This window comes from Hyperolius riggenbachi, chromosome 1 (assembly GCF_040937935.1).
Source record: "Hyperolius riggenbachi isolate aHypRig1 chromosome 1, aHypRig1.pri, whole genome shotgun sequence".
Lineage (NCBI taxonomy): Eukaryota > Metazoa > Chordata > Amphibia > Anura > Hyperoliidae > Hyperolius > Hyperolius riggenbachi.
The window spans coordinates 613,502,516-613,526,122 of record NC_090646.1 but is presented as its reverse complement, the minus strand read 5'-3'; the positions used below and the strand labels follow the sequence as shown (position 1 = coordinate 613,526,122).

The following is a 23,607-nucleotide window of genomic DNA, read 5'->3' as shown; positions in this document are numbered from 1 at the left end:
AAAAGTAGGCAGTTAAAAAATGTGACAGATGACAGGTTTTGGGCCAGTCCATCTTTTTAAGGGGGATTCTCAGGGCTTCAACAGCATTTCCAGAACAACAGTTGCAAAATTTAACTGACATAATAGTGTGCAAGTGATTAGGGAGGCCAGCTGGTATCTTGCTATTTTGGCAGTTAAACTGTTGTTCAGGGAATGCTGTTGAAAACAAAGAAAGCCCTGAGAATCCCCCTTAAAAAGATGAACTGGCCCAAAACCTGTCATCTGTCACATTTTTTAACTGCCTACTTTTTTCGCGAAAGAACCCCTTTAAGATGGCATGGCTGCTTTCAGCCACCAGGTGGAGCCAACAGCAACACTTGGCTGCATGAAAAAATAAGACATCCCCTTTGGATTTTTGGAGCAAACATTAAAGAACAACATTCAAAAAATCTGTTCTTCTGTAAACCCCACATACCTATAGAGCTTTTAGTCAACAACACTAAAATGCTTTTCAGAGAGCACAGCCTGTGTGAAAAAAATGCTGTGTTTACCCAGTTGTTATGTAACAATTTTGTGTAGGCATCAGGGGGAGGGGCAGGCAGAGCTGAACTGTAACCTGGCTGTAAATAGTTTACTTTACACTGTAATGCTGGGTACACACCATGCAGTTTCCCGCTCGATCCGCAGGTCGATCGGGATCAATTCGACTATTTCCGTCATGCTCGATTCGGGCTTCGATCATTCCTGCCGTCAATTTGCATGTTAAGTATGCAAAAATCGACGGCAGGAACGATCTAAGCCCGAATCGAGCATGTCGGAAATAGTTGAATCGATCCCGATCGACCTGCGGATCGAGCGGCACTCAGCATAAGGCAGAGAGAGAGAGACAGAGAGGATCAGGCACACAGAGCTGCAGCTGATGATTATTTACACACATTTGAAGTTATATTTCTGCTTTCTATCATTTTGAACAGATTCCAGTCACAGTATTAGAGCTAGTGAGGACTGTCTCTGTATGCTGAATGTGCTGGACACAGTCCTCCATAGTAATGCCCACAGTGAGACCTGTTCTGTGTAAATTTCATTTTCTTCATACAGTGGGTTCCAAAAGTATTCGGCTCCCTTGAAGTTTTCCGCATTTTGTCACATTACTGCCACAAACATGCATCAATTTTATTGGAATTCAACGTGAAAGACCTATACAAAGTGGTGTACATGTGAGAAGTGGATCGAAAATCATACATGATTCCAAACATTTTTTACAAATAAATAACTGCAAAGTGGGGTGTGCGTAATTATTCAGCCCAGTGAGTCAATATTTTGTAGAACCACCTTTTGCTGCAATTACAGCTGCCAGTCTTTTAGGGTATGTCTCTACCAGCTTTGCACATCTAGAGACTGAAATCCTTGCCCATTGTTCTTTGCAAAACAGCCCAGCTCAGTCAGATTTGATGGACAGCATTTGTGAACAGCAGTTTTCAGATCTTGCCACAGATTCTCGATTGGATTTAGATCTGGACTTTGACTGGGCCATTCTAACACATGGATATGTTTTGTTTTAAACCATTCCATTGTTGCCCTGGCTTTATGTTTAGGGTCATTGTCCTGCTGGAAGGTGAATCTCCGCCCCAATCTCAAGTCTTTTGCAGTCTCCAAGAGGTTTTCTTCCAAGTTTGCCCTGTATTTGGCTCCATCCATCTTCCCATCAACTCTGACTAGCTTCCCTGTCCCTGCTGAAGCGAAGCACCCCCAGAGCATGATGCTGCCACCACCATATTTGACAGTGGGGATGGTGTGTTCAGAGTGATGTGCAGTGTTAGTTTTCCGCCACACATAGAGTTTTGCATTTTGGCCAAAAAGTTCCATTTTGGTCTCAACTGACCAGAGCACCTACTTCCACATGGTTGCGGTGTCCCCCACATGGCTTGTGGCAAACTGCAAACGGGACTTCTTATGCTTTCTGTTAACAATGCCTTTCTTCTTGCCACTCTTCCATAAAGGCCAACTTTGTACAGTGCATGACTAATAGTTGTCCTATGGACAGAGTCTCCCACCTGAGCTGTAGATCTCTGCAGCTCATCCAGAGTCACCATGGGCCTCTTGACTGCATTTCTGATCAGCGCTCTCCTTGTTCGGCCTGTGAGTTTAGGTGGATGGCCTTGTCTTGGTAGGTTTACAGTTGTGCCATACTCCTTCCATTTCTGAATGAGCGCTTGAACAGTGCTCCGTGGGATGTTCAAGGCTTTGGAAATCTTTTTGTAGCCTAAGCCTGCTTTAAATTTCTCAATAACTTGATCCCTGATCTGTCTTGTGTGTTCTTTGGTGTTTACGGTGTTTATGGTGTTGTTGCTCCCAATATTCTCTTAGACAACCTCTGAGGCCATCACAGAGCAGCTGTATTTGTACTGACATTAGATTACACACAGGTGCACTCTATTTAGTCATTAGCACTCATCAGGCAATGTCTATAGGCAACTGACTGCACTTAGATCAAAGGGGGCCAAATAATTATGCACTCACCACTTTGCAGTTATTTATTTGTAAAAAATGTTTGGAATCATGTATGATTTTCGTTCCACTTCTCACATGTACACCACTTTGTATTGGTCTTTCTCGTTGAATTCCAATAAAATGGATTCATGTTTGTGGCAGTAATATGAGAAAATGTGGAAAAGTTCAAGGGGTCCGAATACTTTTTCAACCCACTTTATAAAACATGAAAAAAAGCCTTTGTACCATTTGTTAGTAATTACTGGAAATACAGTATATGTGGCATTTAGAATTTTAGTTAACTTTTATAGTTGTTCTTTAACCACTTAAGGACCAGGGGATTTTGCTGTGATCTGTGCTGCGTGGGCTCTCCAGCCCACAGCACACATCACTTTGCAGCCAGGGCGACCAGACTTCCAGCGGACCAGCCCCCCCTTTTTTTCCTCACTAGGGGGATGTCCTGCTGGGGGGTCTGATCGTCGCCGGCTATCTGCATTTTGCGGGGGGCTCCTCAAAGCCCCCCTCCGCAGCAATTTCCACCCTCTCTTCCCTTCTCTCCCTCTCGCTATGGGTCACGCAGGACGGAGTTCTGTCCTGCGCCGCCTAGGATAGGCTTCAGCCTATCAGATGCCGGCGATCAACGGCCAATCAGAGGCCGGGATCGCCGATCTCCTTTACGGCGCTGCTGCCGTATGATGTAAACAGCGGGGATTTCTTCCCCGCATGTTTACATTTCACCTGCAAGCCGCGATCGGAGGCTCGCAGGCTTTTCATGGAGACACCCTCCGTGAACTGACATGGAAATGTAATACCACCAACGACCTGCCGACGCCTATCGGCGTTAGGCGGTCGTTAAGTGGTTAATATAAGACTTATTTTTTTTCTAACCATGGCAGTAATGGAAGCAGCCATACTGTGTATCCAAATAAATTAAAGGAATGTACAGTAAGTAAAAACATTCTGTTTCTTAAAGAGACACTGTAACATCAAAAAGATCCCCTGGGGGTTACTCACCTCGGGTGGGGGAAGCCTCCGGATCCTAATGAGGCTTCCCACGCCGTCCTCTGTCCCACGGGGGTCTCGCTGCAGCCCTCCGAACAGCCGGCGACTGTGCCGACTGTCAGTTCAATATTTACCTTTGCTGGCTCCAGCGGGGGCGCTGTGGCGACTTTCGGCACGGAAATAGACGAAAATACCCGATCTCCGTCGGGTCCGCTCTACTGCGCAGGCGCCGGAAACTTGCGCCTGCGCAGTAGAGCAGACCCGACGGAGATCGGGTATTTCCGCCTACTTCGGCGCCGACAGCCGTCAGAGCGCCTGCGCAGGAGCCAGGAAGGTAAATATTACGTCACCGCTGTACGGAGGGCTACAGCGAGACCCCTGACGGATGGAGGACGGCGTGGGAAGCCTCATTAGGATCCGGAGGCTTCCCCCACCCGAGGTGAGTACCCCCCAGGGGCCGTTTTGTCGTTACAGTTCCTCTTTAACCCTTTTCATTCAACCTCTGCGCAACCTACCACGATGCCTCGACCAGTGATCAGCCCAGCACATCTACTTGGCCGACTGCTGGTCTAGGGTATTGTTCTACCCGCTCATCCCGCCCCCTCTCTGATGCTCATCCTTGTGCATCGCTCTGTCAGGGCTAGATGGAAGTGAGGCGATTAACCATCTTAGGCTGTGCTTTTATTATCAGGAGTTATAATGGTTTGGTTTATCTATTGTAACAGAGAGAACATTCTGACTATTATTCCACTTTAAGGATTTTTGTGGTAGTATGAATGTGCACATTTCTGCTAGAATAGTCCTTTAAAAGGACCAATATATGACAAAAAAAATTAACATTTCAAATACATGTAATGAAATGTAGATTACTACCAGAGTAAGATGCACTATAAAATTACCTTTGTCCTATGTTCCTGTTGCTTACAGTAAGCAGTAACAATCTGGTTTTGGACTAGTCTGTCTCCTCATGGGGGATTCTCAGGGTTTTCTTTATATTCCAAAGCACTTACTGAATCACAGTAGCTCAAATTCCCAAAATAGTGTGCAAGTGTGTAGGCAGGCTGGCTGGCATCTTTGTATAGATCCTTTTCAACTAGTGTTTTTGGAACACTTGAAGGAGATACTGAGAATCCCCCATGAGGAGAAGGACTTGTCCAAAACCTGTAAAATGGGTCCAATTTTCTGTCCCCCCATTGCAGAGTGCAGACCCTCCAAAGATTACTGACAAGGACTTGTTGGCAATCTGATCAGGGCCGCACTTAGTTTGAAGGTTCGAACACTTTAAAAATAAAAAAATCCACTTACCTGGGGCCTCCTCCAGCCCATGGCAGCCATCAGGTGCCCTCGCCGCAGCTACAGTGGCTCCCGGGCCCCTCCGGTGGAGAGGCCGATCTCGACAGGACCTCGCTTCTGGCCCGGCTTCTCCTGCACTCCAGCATGCGGGTCACTGGTCGTGCTGACGTCATCCGGACTGTATTGCGCAGGTGCAGAACCCCTGCGCCTGCACAGTACAGTCCGGATGATGTCAGTGCGACTCAGAGCTGCTCGCGCAGACTCAGTGGACATCCTGCACCAAAGGGGATCCAGGGCCACCGGCGCGGAGCGGAGCTGCGGCGAGGGCACAGAATGGTTGGCAGGGGCTGGAGGAAGGCTAAGGTAAGTAGATTTTTTATTATAATAGAGCTCAGATGTGTCCTTTAAGCACAAATGCGTTCATACTGTGCCTGCGGCTCCGTGCTACTGTGCAAGCAATGCCAAGCTCCTGCCAGAACTGGAGTGCAGCCCCGTTCAGCTGGAGGGTCCAACGGGAGACCAGAGGACAGCAAGGGAAGTCTCATTAGGTTTTGGATGTTTTCCTCTCCCTAGGTAAGTATCTCTTTCTGAACCCGAGCATTGGCTCAGGTTCTCTTTAAAGGGTCTCTGTGGCAGAAGAAGAAACACGTCGGCACTACAGTATTTGTGCTGAATTTGAAAGGATATAGCATATAACACACACCTCTTCATCCACACTTCTGGTATTGATAGCGTGCTTTGATTGATTAGAAGTTGCAATATGATAAAGGAGAGGAGAGGGAGACAATCGGCACTGCTTCTATTAGTACTATTTAATCCAGAGTGCGGTGAAACACATGTAAACAATCCAAGACAGTGTATCTTCAAATTGTGGCATCAAAAATATTCATTCAACCACCATTGTCTGAGGTGGTGTGGTGGCGGTGGGTGCTGGGCACAGATAGCCTTACGGCCGTTTCACGCAAAATCTGCTCTTCTACGGAGGCGGCCCAGCACCCACCGCCACCACACCACCTCAGACAATGGTATGTTCATGCAGGTTTACGTTGAATGAATATTTTTGATGCCACAATTTGAAGATACACTGTCTTGGATTGTTTACAGGTGTTCCACCGCACTCTGGATTAAATAGTAATAGAAGCAGTGCCGATTTTCTCCCTCTCCTCTCCTTTATCGTGTTCTCTTTAAAGGGTACCTGCAACAAACAAAGGCACAGAACGATCTAAGCCACGGGTGCACAACCGGTGAGCGCATGCAGCCAGGCCGCACATGCCAAGTGGATCCCGACTGCTGCATCTGGAGCCCTAATACTGGGCGAGATTACAGATTAGCGGAGGATGACAAGGGAGGTAACGGTGTACATGGGGCTGGAGGAAGTCCCAGGTAAGTATCAATTCTTTTTCTTACTTAAGGTGGCCATACACTTATACATTTGCAGCAGATTCGACCATCAGATAGATTTCTGTCAGATGCCTGTCAAGTCCAATCTGACAGGAATCTATCTGATGTGTGCCACACACTAGGAAATGATCTATCTAAATGCATTATTGGACCATTAGATCCAATGCAACTCTATGGCCTCGATTCATAAAAGTGCCTGCGAGCGGGGAAAGTCGAGCGGGGAAACACCGCTGTCGGTATTTCCGCCTTCAGGGTGGTAATTCATAAAAATTTAGCTAGTTGTGACAGGCGTGCGGAGATACTCCGCTGTAGGCAGGCGTTAGGCTGTCGGGAGACATGCGGAAACAGGAGAAGCAGGCGGAATCCCTCCGTGCGGTGTTCTCTCTGCAGCTGCTTGGGAGGTCTGTCCCATTCACTGCAACGGATTCCGCACGCTTCTCGCCACATCAGAGGTAGCGGTAATACCCGTCCGCATACCGCTACCTCTAATCTTTATGAATTGGCATTTGTTACTTTTGCTGCGATAATCACCGCGCAAGGCGGTGATTTATCACTCTGCTCGTGGATGTCGGCTTTTCATGCGGAAAAAGCCTTTATGAATACAGATTTGGCTGTGTGGTCGGTAAAGTGAGCCGTTTTCAGCATTTCCTCATGCGGAAATGCTTTATGAATCGAGGCCTATGGGCCATCAATCTGCTACCAGCAGCAGATCAACCTAGATTTTGTCCATCCTGTCAGACAGATCAAATTGATCGAAAATGGCCGCAAATCGATTTCTGATCAATCGATGGCTGAAATCGACCAGTGTATGGACCCCTTTAGTCTCAGGTTCTGTTTAAGGATTATTCATTTTCTACAACATGGGAATAATTAGATAATGAACACTTACTTGTATCCAGAGTCCTCTCCAGGCTTGTAGAACCAGTGAGGCTGTTCCCATCCCGCATGGAAGCCCATAGAACACTTTGTCTTCAGATCTTCGTAAATCCCACTTATCCTTTCTGTTGGTCTCCCACCAAATCTTTCCTCTTTGGGGTATCCAACTAAATACACATAACAGCTGTAAGATCTCTTTTCCCCACAGTATTTCATTGTTATTTTCACAAAAGGACAAACTTGGAAGTTTAGAAAATGGATCATTTGGAAAATAATGTAACCAAACAGACCCGTCATTGCTTCATGTGTGGAAATATGATTCTTAGGTATTCCACTTTGTTGAAAGTAGAGGTCTGAACCAATTCTAAAGTAAAATGCATTTAAATACATTTTGAACTGACAGGAATATGAAAGCACCAGTTCTACTTGCAACAATACAAATTGCAGGCAGTCCTGCCAATATTCAAACTTGCAGCAAATACATAACTGCGAGCAGCAAAGTCAGGGTTGGTTCACACTATGAGCAATTGCTCAAACATACTATGTTTGCAGATCGCCAGTGATTTAGGCAAAGCGCTAAAGCAGTGTCACCTATGAGGGTGTTCTCAATGCAGCATTGCAATTTTACGATTATGGTTGTGATTTTTCTAAAAGAAATGAGCAAAAAATACACATTCCCTTAAAAGCCTCTCTGAAAAATTGCCTTGCAAAATCATAATCGCTAAGCATTTAGCGATTGTGTTTTGTAGTGTGAACAAGGCCTCATAGAGGAGTCAGAACACCCAGTCCGCATGCTGAAGATAGAAATGGTATAGATCAGCATAATGTCTAATCAAGTGCCATTTTCAAAGACAATTCAACAATGCCTTCTCCCAAATTCCTTAGTCCAACTTTCCCCTATTGGGGTTTAAATACAATAAAGGTAAGCTGAAGTGATAGCGATATGGAGGCTGACATTTTTAACAATGCCAGTTGCCTGGCTGTCCTGCTGATCCTCTGCCTCTAATACATTTAGCCATAGACTCTGAACAAGCATGCAGATCAGATGTTTCTGACTGAAGTGTGACTGGATTAGCTGTAAGCTCGTTTCAGGTGTGGGATTCAGACACTACTGCAGCCAGAGGGATCAGCAAGATGCCAGGCAACTGGTATTTGTTTAAAAAAAATACAGTAAATAAATATGGCAGCTTGCATCTCCCTCTCACTTCAGGTTCCCTATTAATATTAGTGGATTCACGAAGGGGCCTGGAATTATGAGAGCAGTGTCAAACAAGTTTGTTTTTTTTTTTATTTTTTTTTTATCAAGATTGCCATATTTTTAAAGGGGAGGGGGGGATTTTACATACCACAAATACCCCAATGTGGCAATCCAGAACACCATTTTGTTTGTTTGCCAACAAAAATGGCCTGCACTAACTTCAGTTGCACCTGAAGATCACCACTCAGCAATCAGTGTCAAGTTGGCAAAAGGGTATGTGAGCAAAACACTCTTATTCGCCCCTTTGCCCCATTGAGGCAAATAACTTCAAAGTGACAAGCGCCATCTGCAATCGGGGCTAGTCTAGCTAAAGGCCTGTACCACTATGCAACTTTTACAACAATTTTTCCGAACTGCTTCCTCGGGTGAATACAAAATGCCTTGATAACATAGGTGATAGAGTGTAGATTAGAGGCCCCCTATGCTATCAAGGCATTTTGTATTGACCTGAGGAAGCGGGCCATGACCCGTGAAACGCGTTGTCAGATTGCTTTTTGAATAAAAACTTTTTTCCAGTTGGATCGGTGTCCATATCTTCTGGAGAGGTAAGTGATTACCTGTCATTTTTTATTTTCATTTATATTTTAAAACACTAAAATAGAACACACATTGGGCGCCTCCATCCTGCCCATTACTGGGTTTCAGATAAGCTCTAGTAAACTACGCCCACACTATTCGGCCAATCACATTGCTTTGTGCTGTAGAGGGTGCTGTGATTTGGGTCCCCTAAACTAGACTAGAGCCCTGCAATGTGTAAAGTGGCAGTCACTCTTTATAAAATAGGATGATCATTACTTATTGGCAATAATCAATAGCAATAGTGGTGATTGATCACAGGAAACTGCTGGCCATTTAAACTCATCACCACGTTCACAAAAATCTCTATCAGCTTATTGGTACCATTCTAAATATCCAAGTATGGCGTTTACTAAAGAATTAAAAAAAAAAAAGTCATGAATGTTCAGTCTAACAGCATTATAGAAATGACCCATCAAGCATTAGGAGAACCTGTCCTGAATGGGTATATGTTACACTATGAATTCCCACACTGCTGTAACAGGAGGTTTTACAAGTCAGGTTTTACATACAGACCGGCAATGTGCTGAGTGGGCAGCAAACCTAAAATACATCACATATTTCTGCAGCATCTAATGGTCAGCAACTGAATAAACTTAGGCGCATTCACAAAGGTTACAGCAAGGCTGGGAATGCTCAGGAGACTGAACTTGACTGACAAAGTACAACAAAGCCTTTTGAAATAAACAGTAAGTATACATCTCACTCAGTGGCGTAGCTAAGGAGCTGTGGGCCCCAATGCAAGTTTTACATGGGTCCCCCAAGCACTCTATACATAACAATTGATATGGCGCACCAAAATCTGTCAATGGCAACTACAGTGTCTGAGGTGCAAGAAGGGGATGGGGAACAGTTTGTTAATGATTACCACTATTCAAAGCATCTATAGAAGTGATTATTATGAGCACAGGACCAATAGAGAGCTAATACTGCAGTTGAGAGAGGGCCCTTCGGGGCCCCTCTGGCCCAAGGGCCCCGATGCGGTCGCAACCTCTGCAACCCCTATTGCTACGCCCCTGATCTCACTTCCGTCTGAAATACATAACATAAGCTATTCATTAATAACACTGACCACTCCACAAACAGGATCTTTAAACACAAATGATTTAAAAAAAATGATAACAGCTAAACAAACCACTGAAAGTAAAACACAAAAAAAGTTTGAACAAGTTAGAATCATCAACAGGATTACGTAAACTGTAGTGTTGTAAAGCAACCACAAGAGGTCACTGTCTAATGTGCTGTGAAGATCTCTGTGGTATTGTGATTTCCTGTATTCATTCTGTGTTCCTCTCTGTTTTCAGTAAGCTGTACTTCCTGATGGGGGTGTATGATTTAGCGCTGCACATTTGCTCAGTGAAGAGTTCTAACTTGTTATACCGGTTGCCTATCTGGGTGTGCAGACCACACTGCTCCATTAGTACATGCCAGTGGACCTCAACATTATTACAGCATGTTCTTTATGAAGGATTTTTTGGCAAACACCCCCCACTGTGCTTTTCATCATTTTGAGAATCCCATAACACATATAAGTTAGTAATACTCTATAATTATGCATACATCCTTTATGCGTTTAATTAACTAAGCATACTTATTCAAATGTAATAAAACATTTTTTAGTGTAAATACTATAATAAATTGATAGTAAGTTCAAGGTTTGTGTATCGTGTTGAAAACCTAGAATATTTGTGAAAAGTCTTACAGAACTGGACCTAAGTGGTTAACATACTTTCACTTTCCCCTGGAGCCTTGCAACACAATCAGACCACCTCTCTTACTCCCTGTCCAGAGGAGAAAGCTTCTGGTACAGCTGCTTTGATTCTAAGCAACAAAAGATGAAGCAGCTCTGAATAATGGCTGCTTTCAGTGCTATTACATGGAAGGGGGTTGGATAACAAAGATGACATTACTTTGGGTCAAAGACTGGTAAGCTAACTATACAGATAATACATTGGGAAACAAGTTTTTTTATTGTATGTTTCCCTAGACTGTGAATCGGGTTGAAAGCCCCTGTTCAGTTACTTTTCATATACTGTATAACAGGGGTAGGGAACCTATGGCCCGGGAGCCAGATGTGGCTCTTTTGATGGCTACATCTGGCTCACAGGGGTTGATTCACTAAGCTACACTGCTCAAGCAGTGCAGTTTAGAGTGACAACACAAGTAAAATCTAAGTAGGCACGCTACTGCTGTAGCATGCACTACTAACTTACTCACGCTCCCCCCAAAACTAACGGCCGCTCCAATTGTCCCACCCCTGCATCCTGTCAGGTCCAGGAGACATTTTAGAACGAGATCCCCGCACTTTGATTGGTCCAATAGGCTGTCACTTGACTGGCAGCCTATTGGGCCAAACTGCGGGGATCTCGTCCTACAAAGTGAATCAACCCCCAAATCAGCTACCTAATTGTACAAGCTGTTAGTCTGTATTTCTACTGTCTGACTCACAGGGAATGATTAACATTGCTGAAACCCAAGAGAAGCTGAAGACGTGTCTGACACTTCCGCTGCCCGGAGGATCAACTGTATACACATCACCATGGCAACAGGGACGTGAGCCCTCTGCTGAGCATGCACACTGTCCCAGTTTGAAACATATTGTATGGCTCTCAGAGAAATACATTTTAAAATATGTGGCGTTTATGGCTCTCTTAGCCAAAAAGTTCCTGACCCCTGCTGTATAAGAACATTAATGTTGCAAAAAATAAATAAATAAAGACAATCCTGCTGGACCAATTCAGATTATCAAAAAACTATAGCTGCCTGCTCTCTCCGTTAGTCTGCATCGCTTTCAGCATTATCATATGGAACCTCGCGGCAGACAGCCTATCATAGAACGCATGGCTATAGATTTACTGGGAGAAGTTTAGGGGGCAGGGAGCTGGTGATTGTCGAGTTGGAATTGGTATTATTATTTAGCAAAAACTGCATTTTTCAAAATTTACACACGATATCTATGTATAATTTTTTTAAATAGCATTATACTAGATGTATTTAAAATCAATTCCTGAACTTTTACTCCAGGAAAGCCTACCGATGTTGTTGAGTCCATACGATTCTCTTGCTTTCAGTGCCGTGTACTTTGTAGTGGTCCATTTGCTATATCTGTTTGGATCTAATTCAATGAGGTCATAAGGAGGCTCTCCGCCCATAATCCAATCACTCAAGAACTTGCCCACGCCCCCAGCATGGATAACACCATATCTAAAAATGCAAAGAAAATACTATTAGTACACAAAAGCAGGTAAAACATCTTTATGTACCCTAACAGATTCCTAATCACATTACTGTAGCATTAGTACACGAAAGCAGGTAATAACATCTTTATGTACCCTAACAGATTCCTAATCACATAACTGTAGCATTAGTACACAAAAGCAGGTAAAACATCTTTATGTACCCCGACAGATTCCTAATCACATTACTGTTGCATTAGAGCAGACACGTCTATAATTAGCCTTTTTTTTTTTATCTGGTCACATGATTATAGTTTGTGCTGCTGATGGGTGAGCAGTTGACTGATGTGGGCTCCCCCAGAATGTGGAGTTGAAGGGGTGACAGGCCTTCACCAGAGCACCCTGTAAGGGATGATGGGCCGCTAACCCTAGTGGTCAATGGACTACTTTGCTGCCTAGTAGCCACCAGGTCGAGGTCCCTCAGAAGCAGAGATATCAACTTAGTCCACAGTGAGAGAATAACAGCAGGAAGCCAAAAGTCAGAAATAGGTGGAAAGCAATCAGGGGAAGAATCACACTTAGAATGAAAAGTGTTTCAAATAAAACCAGAAACTCACCTAAGTGATCGGGGGGGGGGGGGGGGGGGGTCTAAGAGCTGAAAGCTAATTAACATATTTTTCGGACTATAAGACGCCATAACATGCACCTAGGTTCAGAGGACAAAAACCAGGGGAAATATATATATATATATATATATATATATATATATATATACTAAACCATGGTGTAGGGGCATCTTGTGGATTATGCCCCCTTTGTACCTCCTGCCCCCTTGTACCTCTTGTGTATCCCTGTGTTCTTCTCTGTCTCCCTTGAGTCCTCCATGTGTCAGCCTCTGTCCTCCCTGTGTCCTCCTCTGTGCCCCTTTGTGTCTCCCTTGTGTCCCCATGTGTCCACCTCTGTCCTTCACTATGCCCCTTTGTGCCCCACTGAGTCCTCCTTTTGTCCTCATGTCCTCCTCTGCATGGGCACAGTACAGGGAAGTCCCCGGGCCCGATATAGCTGCAGGATGGATGTTCACATTGGAAGGTGTTCACAAGCCTTGCATTTGGACTATAAGAGACAGTGACTTTTTTTTTCTCCACCTTTGGGGGAGAAAAAGTGAGAGTTATAGTCCAAAAAAATACAGTAACTCTTGTGTTCTCCTTGTGATAGCTGAAAGGTTAACTCTTTGCTGCTGTGGTTCTCTTCTGACACCGCATAGGAGTTAGTTATGATGCATTTAATATGAAGTATATATCAAAGGCAGCACAGCAGGTGGCAATTGTGCAGACGTCGGTTACCAGGCCGAGGTTGGAGCAGGCAGGGTTCAGAGTAAGATACAAGTAGGTTCGGCAACAGGAGGTGCAAACACAACAAAAGTCAGGACGATCTGCATAATATAACTAAAAAAGTAAATGCTACGCAGTCACTTACCCGAAGCCTATGGCCACCCAGTAGTTGCGCACGCCTTGGTGTGGTCCCACCATTGGAAGGATGTCTGGAGAGTAGGTTATGGGCCCAGAAACGATATTGATAATATCTGCATTTTTCAGTACAGGAACCATCTCCATTGCTGCTTCTACATGCTCCATAATCCGATCCAGGTCAGACTCAAACAACTCCTTCCCAAACCCTGGAGGAAAACGGTATTAGTTGTCATAAATGTCACTTCCACAGAACTCAAGATGTCATCAAGGGCATAACTTGAATTCACCAGTCCCTGCAGCAAAACTGTGCAGGTCACACACACACACACACACACACACACACACACACACACACACACACACACACACACGTGTGTATGCACAAATACGCACACAGGTAGCCTTTTTGCACTGCTTCCAAAAGCAACCAGGTCCTCACTCCTCCTTTCAGTGCAACTCTATGCCCTACAACTTATCTCCTTGCAGCTTCTGTCTCTAAATCAGTGCTGGGCGTAATAGAAAAAACTACGCTTACGGATCATTACGCATAATTTTACGCTATTACGCATTACGGAATTACGCTTACGGCGTAGACATTCATTTACGGTACATGTCTGTAATTACGCATAGCCCTTACGCAATTACGCGTAAGAATACCGTAATTCAGGTTGTTACGCTATTGGCTTACGCGTAAATTCCTACTAGCAATTAATGCGTAAGGTCATGCTGCCAAGCGGAAAAGTTGACGCATGGATCAATGTTAGGTAGCCTCCGACTTTAAGGGTTAATAGCAAAGCCCCCTTAATTGTTTAGAGCCTCAAATTTGGAGAATATATTTAGGAGATCAGAAGGAATAAGAGGAAAAAATTTTTTTTTCAAAAAGACCTTATAGTTTTTGAGAAAATCGATGTTAAAGTTTCAAAGGAAAAATATACCGTATATAAGCCGACCCGCATATAAGCCGACCCCCCAACTTTTCCCTGAAAAAACTGGGAAAAATGATTGACCCCCATATAAGCCGGGGGTAGGAAATGCTGGATTGGTGCAGCCCCCCAGTGTGTCCCAGTATAGCTAGTATAGTGCCCAGTATAGGTAGGTAGTGTCCAGTATAGCTAGTATAGTGCCCAGTATAGCTAGTAAAGTGCCCAATATAGCCAGTATAGTGCCCAGTATAGCGCCCAGTATGGGTAGGTAGTGCCTCAGTTTAGCTAGTATAGTGCCCAGTTTAGCTAGTATAGTGCCCCAGTATGGCTAGTAAAGTGCCCAGTTTAGCCAGTATAGTGCCCAGTTTAGTTAGTATAGTGCCCAGTTTAGCCAGTATAGTGCCCAGTTTAGTGCCCAGTTTAGCTAGTATAGTGCCCAGTTTAGCTAGTATAGTGCCCAGTTTAGCCAGTATAGTGCCCAGTTTAGCTAGTATAGTGCCCAGTTTAGCTAGTATAGTGCCCAGTTTAGCCAGTATAGTGCCCAGTTTAGCTAGTATAGTGCCCAGTTTAGCCAGTATAGTGCCCAGTTTAGCCAGTATAGTGCCCAGTTTAGCTAGTATAGTGCCCAGTTTAGCTAGTATAGTGCCCAGTTTAGCCAGTATAGTGCCCCAGTTTAGCTAGTATAGTGCCCAGTTTAGCCAGTATAGTGCCCCAGTTTAGCTAGTATAGTGCCCCAGTTTAGCCAATATAGTGCCCAGTTTAGCCAATATAGTGCCCAGTTTAGCTAGTATAGTGCCCAGTTTAGCCAATATAGTGCCCAGTTTAGCCAGTATAGTGCCCAGTTTAGCCAGTATAGTGCCCAGTTTAGCCAGTATAGTGCCCAGCATAGGTAGGTAGTACTCCCGGCTCCCTCCCCGCCGCTGCTATTACCTGCAGGCAGCGGCCGCTTCCTAATCTGCGTTCCTCTTCTTAAACTTTTCAGCGTGTATCACAGCAGCGCGCCCGGCGCTGCTGCTGTGACGATGCAGAGTGCAGGGCCGGGCGCGCTGCTGTGATACACGCTGAAAAGTTTAAGAAGAGGAACGCGGATTAGGAAGCGGCCGCTGCCTGCAGGTAATAGCAGCGGTGGGCGCGGGGGGAGCGGGGAGGGGGGGGGAGCGGGGCGCGGAACACCCACCACCCACCACTATACCACCAGGGAAGACTCGCATACAAGCCGACCCCCCAACTTTTGACCCCCTTTTTGGGGGTCAAAAATTCGGCTTGTATGCGAGTATATACGGTATACATTTAAAAACCCGCCGACTTTAACGGTTAATAGCAAAGCCTGCTTAAAATTTAGGAACACCAAATTCACAGGGTATATTAAGGGGATCAGTGGTAATAAGAGGAAATTTTTTTTTTTCAAAAAGACCTTATAGTTTTTGAGAAAATCGATTTTTAAGTTTCAAGGGCAAAAATGTCTTTTAAATGCGGAAAATGTCAGGTTTTTTTGCACAGGTAACAATAGTGTTTTATTTTCATAGATTCCCCCAAGTGGGAAGAGTTTTACTTACTTCGTTCTGAGTGTGGAAAATATTAAAAAAAACGACGTGGGGTCCCCCCTCCCAGGCCTTTTTAACCCCTTGTCCCCCATGCAGACTGGGATAGCCAGAATGCGGAGCACTGGCCGCGTGGGGCTCCGCACCCTGACTATACCAGCCCGCATGGTCCATGGATTGGGGGGTCTCGGAAGGGGAGGGGCAGCCAAGCTTTCCCCTCCCCCTCCGAGCCCTTGTCCAATCCAAGGACAAGGGGCTCTTCTCCACCTCCGATGGGCGGTGGAGGTGGAGGCCGCGATTTCCTGGGGGGGGGGGGGTTCATGGTGGCATCTGGGAGTCCCCTTTAAAAAGGGGTCCCCCAGATGCCCACCCCCCCTCCCAGGAGAAATGAGTATAGAGGTACTTGTACCCCTTACCCATTTCCTTTAAGAGTTAAAAGTAAATAAACACAAACACATAGAAAAAGTATTTTAATTGAACAAAAAACATAACCACGAAAAAAGTCCTTTAATATTCTTAATTAACCATTAATACTTACCTGTCCCTTTAAAAGCCAGTTCCCACGCAATATCCTCGGAAATATACTAATCAGTTACAATGTAACAAAGTTGTTACAATGTAACAACTCTGTTACTTTGTAACTCCACCGCACCCGACGTCACTCGCCGCTCACCCGCCGGCCGCCGCATACACGCTAAGTCCCCGCCGGCTCCCGCCGTCCACTCCGCCCACACCTGTCACCCATATACATGCTGGCACCCATGGGTGCCAGCATGTATATAGGTGACATGTGGGAGAGGCGGGGAGGGCAGCGAGAGCCGGCGGGACTTAGCGTCCTACACACCCGACAGAGCTCTGAGCTATATAGCTCAGAGCTCTCTAAAGCATCTTTGTATTTGGGCTCCAAGGAGCCCCATTGGTCCTTAGCAGACCAATGGGGTTCCTTTAAATCAGAAGGAACCCCATTGGTCTGCTAAGGACCAATGGGGCTCCTTGGAGCCCAAATACAAAGATGCTTTAGAGAGCTCTGAGCTATATAGCTCAAAACTCTGTCGGGTGTGTAGGACGCTAAGTCCCGCCGGCTCTCGCTGCCCTCCCCGCCTCTCCCACATGTCACCTATATACATGCTGGCACCCATGGGTGCCAGCATGTATATGGGTGACAGGTGTGGGCGGAGTGGACGGCGGGAGCCGGCGGGGACTTAGCGTGTATGTGGCGGCCGGCGGGTGAGCGGCGAGTGACGTCGGGTGCGTTGGAGTTACAAAGTAACAAAGTTGTTACATTGTAACAACTTTGTTACATTGTAACTGATTAGTATATTTCCGAGGATATTGCGTGGGAACTGGCTTTTAAAGGGACAGGTAAGTATTAATGGTTAATTAAGAATATTAAAGGACTTTTTTCTTGGTTATGTTTTTTGTTCAATTAAAATACTTTTTCTATGTGTTTGTGTGTTTATTTACTTTTAACTCTTAAAGGAAATGGGTAAGGGGTACAAGTACCTCTATACTCATTTCTCCTGGGAGGGGGGGTGGGCATCCGGGGGACCCCTTTTTAAAGGGGACTCCCAGATGCCACCATGAACCCCCCCAGGAAATCGCGGCCTCCACCTCCACCGCCCATCGGAGGTGGAGAAGAGCCCCTTGTCCTTGGATTGGACAAGGGCTCGGAGGGGGAGGGGAAAGCTTGGCTGCCCCTCCCCTTCCGAGACCCCCCAATCCATGGACCATGCGGGCTGGTATAGTCAGGGTGCGGAGCCCCACGCGGCGGGTGCTCCGCATTCTGGCTATCCCAGTCTGCATGGGGGACAAGGGGTTAAAGAGGTCTGGGAGGGGGGATCCCACGTCGTTTTTTTTTAATATTTCCCACACTCAGAACGAAGTAAGTAAAACTCTTCCCACTTGGGGGAATCTATGAAAATAAAACACTATTGTTACCTGTGCAAAAAAAACTGACATTTTCCGCATTTAAAAGACATTTTTGCCCTTGAAACTTAAAAATCGATTTTCTCAAAAACTATAAGGTCTTTTTGAAAAAAAAAATTTTCCTCTTATTACCACTGATCCCCTTAATATACCCTGTGAATTTGGTGTTCCTACATTTTAAGCAGGCTTTGCTATTAACCGTTAAAGTCGGCAGGTTTTTAAATGTATATATTTTTCCTTTGAAACTTTAACATCGATTTTCTCAAAAACTATAAGGTCTTTTTGAAAAAAAATTTTTTCCTCTTATTCCTTCTGATCTCCTTAATATATTCTCCAAATTTGAGGCTCTTAGCACTTAAGGGGGCTTTGCTATTAACCCTTAAAGTCGGCGGCTTTTTTATATTATACGGGAGCGTAATATTACGCGATTACGGCAGACTGTGTAATTTCAATGGGAGTTTACTGTCTTACGCGTAATTTGTTACGCGTAATAACGTAACCTACGGTCTACGCGTAATTAATTACGCGTAGTACCGTAACCTTACACGTAACGCTTACGGTGCATTTGTAGTGAATTACGATGCGTAATTACGCTAATGCGTAATTTCGGCCCAGCACTGCTCTAAATGTCATGGACCTGAAGCTTTATTACAGTTGAGCAGCATGCGTTTCCATGGGTTTACCAGGGCACTCTTTAATCTATTCACAGGTTTAAAGCTAATGGGAACCGGGTTTAAAAAAAAAAGTCAGATACTCACCTAAGGAGAGGAAGGCTCTAGGTGCCATAGAGCATTCCATCTCCTCTCCCGGTGCCCGCTGCTGTCCTGGCTCCCCCGTAGCGGTATTTGACCGCTTCGGTCAAATACCGCTGTCTCCCGGCCGAAGGGAGGCTTCGGAAATGCTTCGGGAGGCAGGCCACTCTACACTGCACGCGCGCCCTCTATGACGCACTCACGTGTGCGCCGCCTGTCTTCGGGAGGACTCTGCTCCAGAAGACTTCCGAAGTCCCCTCGGCCAGGAGACAGCGGTATTTGACTGAAACGGGGTTACATTAGCTTTAAGTCTTGTACACACGCTCTATGTGGCATACATGGCTACCCAATGCAGCCTGGTACAGGCAAATACTACAGCAGGGGGTTATTGTTCTGCCAGTGGTCATTTCATTGGTTTTTGTCACTTTGTGTAAAGCTCTTTCTGCAATGCACAAAGCTAGTGTAGCAGCAATAAGTTTCCTCACTGCTTTTAATAGTTTTAGCCCTAGATCCCAACAGCTTCCATATACCTCTTACTTCAGTTGTCCTTGAAAGTGAACCGAGCAGCTTTTGTTTTTAGCCCCCTGGACATCTCAATAGCACATTAAAAATGCATGCTAACAATGTGACTCATTACTAAAAAAAAAAATACCATTCTACCTCTTCTTTTGACATTAAAATGTTTGTTAGAGGCTTTTATTGCTCTACTTCCGCAGCCTGCCTTCCACAGGCAAATAAGGATTGCTGTAATTAGGAGTAGCAATGAGCAAACAAAAGCTTTTATCAGTGGGGAGGTGAGGAGATCGGTACACTGTGGTTCAAACACTAAAGAGAAGTCCCACTTGATTACAGTCACACCTTCCCCTGGATAAATATGAATCCCTTTAATTAATATACCTGCACCCATGGCTCATTTCACATAGTTTAGCAAAGGTAACCAAATCAAGCCCTATCTATGTAAATGCAGTTTAGTTACCGTGCATACAGCATGCATAAGTCAAATGATGCTGAATACCTGGTGGGACGCCATTTAATACCCAGGATTCTTGCAGTTTCATTTTTTCTCGGCTCTCGTATGGTCCAAACAAAAGTCCATCCCGTTCTTGGCGTAAATAATAGGATCCCTCCAGGTCACGGAGGACCGGTAACTCCTTCTTCAAAGCCTTCACCTCAGGGACGGTTCCAGTGACCACATACTGATGATGCACAGGAATGAGAGGATGCTCCAGGCCTATCAGCTTCCCCACTTCTCGCGCCCAGAATCCTAGAGAGCAAATCCAGTGCCAGAGATTACTTGTGCTGTACAGCATTTGTTAGACTAATTAGAAAGAACAGTTCTCTAGTAATAGAAAACAAGACTCCACATATCTACACAAAGCCAGATCTGCCACAATATGGTCACCGATGTACACAGCTATCGTACTCTGATATGCACACATTGAATTACAAAAAGGAAATAACTCTTCTTAACCCCTTGCAGACCGCTCCACGCCAATTGACATGAACGCAGTGGCAGCCCCAGGACCGCTCAACGCCAATTGGCATGAAGTCCTGGGGCGGGGATTTGCAGGAGATCGCATGCGCATCTCTGCTTGAATGATGGAGCTCCATTCCGTCAGTCTCCCAGTGGTGACCTAGTCTCCTAGCAGCCGCTTGGAGACTGTTAAGGGGGCCATACACTAGCCAACCGACCAATCGACCATCCAATTTGATTATTATAATCAAATTGGATGAAAATTGGTGCAGCCAAGTGCATGCCCGACCGACAAGGCGACCAATTTCGGGACAGAAATTGGCCACACGGTCGATCGCGCATGTTGGAAAATGTCGGACTGAAGTTGGTTGGTCGGGTGCACGGCGGTACAGCAGCCGAATTGTACTGCCGCCGCAATGTATAAATGTATGTAGTGTAGTGCATTTATACATTACCTGTCCGGTGTCAGTCTCCACGCGGTTTGCGTCCTTATCCGGGTTCCGCATACATGCCGGCGGTGCTATGTCTGACGTCACGAAGGCGCACAGCGTCTGACGTTAGACGCTATGCTCTGCTAGTGTGACAAAGCTGTCCCCCTGGGAGACTCAGAAGCGATCAGCTGTCATAGGCTGATGCCTATGACAGCCAATCGCTGTGATTGGCTGGCGGAGGGAGGAAAGGAGGGAGGGTGAGAAGGAAAAAAAACAAATAGTAAAAAAAAAAAAAAAAGGAAAATGCATTTAAAAATAAATAACCAATAAATAAAAAAAAAAAAACAAACATGCCATCAGGGATCAGAGACCACCAACATAAAGCTCTGTTGGTGGGCAGAAAAGGGGGGGGGGAATCACTTGTGTGCCGAGTTGTACGGCCCTGCAGCAAGCCCTTAAAGGGACACTTAAGTCAAACAAAAAAAATGAGTTTTACTCACCTGGGGCTTCCAATAGCCCGCTGCAGATGTCCGGTGCCCTCGCCATCTCCCTCCGATCCTCCTGGCCCCGCCAGCAGCCACTTCCCGTTTCGGGTGACAGGAGCTGACAGGCTGGGTACGCGAGTGATTCTTCGTGTTCCTGGCCACAATAGCGCCATCTATGCTGCTATAGCATATATCATATACCATATAGCAGCATAGAGGGTGCTAATGTGTCTGGGAACGCAAAGAATCACTCGCGTCGCCAGCCTGTCAGCTCCTGTCACCAAAACAGGAAGTGGCTGCTGGCAGAGCCAGGAGGATCGGAGGGAGACGGCGACGGCACCGGACAGCTGCAGGAAGCCCTAGATGAGTAAAACTGATTTTTTTGGTTTGACTTAAGTGTCCCTTTAAAGCTGCAGTGGCCTAAATTGTAAAAAATAGCCTGGTCACTAGGGGGGGGTGAGCCTACGGTCCTCAAGTGGTTAAAGGACAACTGAAGCAAGAGTTATATGGAGGCTGCCATGTTTATTTCCTTTTAAGAAATACTAGTTGCCCGGTATTCCTGCTGACCCTCTGCCTGTAATACATTAAGCCATAGACCCTGAAAAAGCATGCAGCAGATCAGGCGTTTCTGACATTATTGTCAGATCTTTTTGAACCAAGGAAAGGAGCCCAATACCACAATAGAATAATGAAAGATGCTAAAAAACGTCTCAATGTATCAAACAATATTTATTAAGGGACTTATCCATACATCACAAAAATAATTAAAAACAATAATTAAAACCCCTGTCCTAATCCAAAGATATTTGGAATTCAACGCAGCAGCAAAATAGAGTGGCAAGTGCTGTGCCTTAATGTGCAAAAAGGAGGGATACAGCATAAATCTACAATATTGGATACAATGTGCAATTGTGCAAAAAAGGTACAAAAAACCCATCGTAAGCCCACGTCAGTTAATAGCCTTTTGGATTTTGGCTCTTATCACACCAAGCAATTAAAAATGAACATCCCTACAGGACAGTTTATCAGAGTCCGAAGGAACTGCTCTACACCAGCAGCTTTGAGAAGGAATGTGGTGACCTGGAAAAGAGATTTCGAGGATATCCCAAGAAATGTATAATGAGGGCACGACAGAGAGCTAGACAAACATCAAGGGACAGTTTATTGTCTCAGAGAATCAAACCAACCACTAAGCCCATAACGAGACTAATAACACCTTTCAACACAGCATGGGGGCACATTCAGAACATTCTGGACAAACATTGGCCAATTTTGCTCAATGATAATACCATCAAACAATGCATCACCCCTCGTGCTAGTATTACAGCATGAAGAGCACCAACTTTAAAAACAATGCTGAGTAGAAGTCATTTTTCAAGCAATGATGGTGGACATGGTATTACTGGGAATTACAAATGCGGTAGGTGCACAGTGTGCCCCAATATGCAGACCACCAGGACGTTCAGGAATCAGGTTACAGGAAAAGAATACACAATAAGACAATTCATTAACTGCCAGACGACAGGTGTAATCTATAGGATAGAGTGTCCATGTGGAAAGGTATATATTGGTCAGACCAAAAACCAACTCAAAACTAGATTACAGAAACACATTTCCACGATCCGATTGGCCGAACGTGATTATAGGGAGAACAAGGTCCTTACTACAATTGCAGAACATGCACTGTTCTTTATTGGGGGATCTACTCGAGATTGGACATTTATGGGCATAGAAAAAGTCACACAGGGGGAGAGAGGAGGTGACATAACTGTCCAGTTACTTAGAAGGGAGCTCAGGTGGATACATATATTAAAAACCAGACAACCTCAGGGCCTTAATGAGGAGGCAAGTTTTGGCTGTTTTCTGTGAATGTTATATGAACTAACCCCCTTTTTGTTATTATTTGCAGTTCTTTACCATCAGAATTGTATTACCCATTTTTTCTATCATGATTATCTGGAGGATTGGTGAGTTGTCCTCTTGTCTCCAGTCTGTATTATATTCTGTTGTACATGCCCTTTGTGTGTTTGTGATGGCATGCTACTTATTTGATGTCATGTACGGTTTTTTGTTACTTTTCTTTGCTGTGCCTGAAGGTGAGCAGGCAGAGAGTACACTATTCTGGGTGATCACTTCCATGTTTTGACTCCACAGTGAGATGGTGATGTCTGTAGGTAAGCAGACAAGGATCTACATATGTGTGGGTTTTTTGGTTCCTTCTTTTATAACTTGATGACGTTTGGACACTAATTGGATATGCTGTCTTAAATTTATCTCTTAGGATTTCCTGTATGCGTATATTTTGGTTTCAAGTGCGCAGCATGTTCCACCTTTAAGAAGCATTGATTCATTTGAGGAAGATCAAGGTTTTCTACCGGCTCCTGTTGGATGCTCTTTACAGTGTTTTCAAAAATGTACATTAGTTGTAATTAGCAAATTGACCACAAGATGTCGCTTTTAAATCCCTCTTTATGTTATATTCATTATTAACTCAAGATTTGTTTATTGAACATAATATATATATTTTTTGTATATAGATATTGCTTTGTATATTG

At 44.9% G+C, this 23,607-nt stretch overlaps 1 protein-coding gene across 2 annotated transcripts in view; it reads right to left on the bottom strand.

Moving 5' to 3' along the window:
• Window positions 1–23,607, bottom strand: part of DMGDH (dimethylglycine dehydrogenase) — a 116,852-nt gene that overhangs the window by 27,876 nt on the left and 65,369 nt on the right. For both annotated transcript variants that reach the window (XM_068250233.1, XM_068250240.1), the window contains exons 6-9: window positions 19,678–19,926; window positions 13,528–13,726; window positions 11,910–12,079; window positions 7,055–7,208 (exon numbers count right to left, since the gene is read on the bottom strand). In XM_068250233.1, the coding sequence (XP_068106334.1) occupies window positions 7,055–7,208; window positions 11,910–12,079; window positions 13,528–13,726; window positions 19,678–19,926 (772 nt within the window). The remainder of the gene's footprint in view (window positions 1–7,054; window positions 7,209–11,909; window positions 12,080–13,527; window positions 13,727–19,677; window positions 19,927–23,607) is intronic.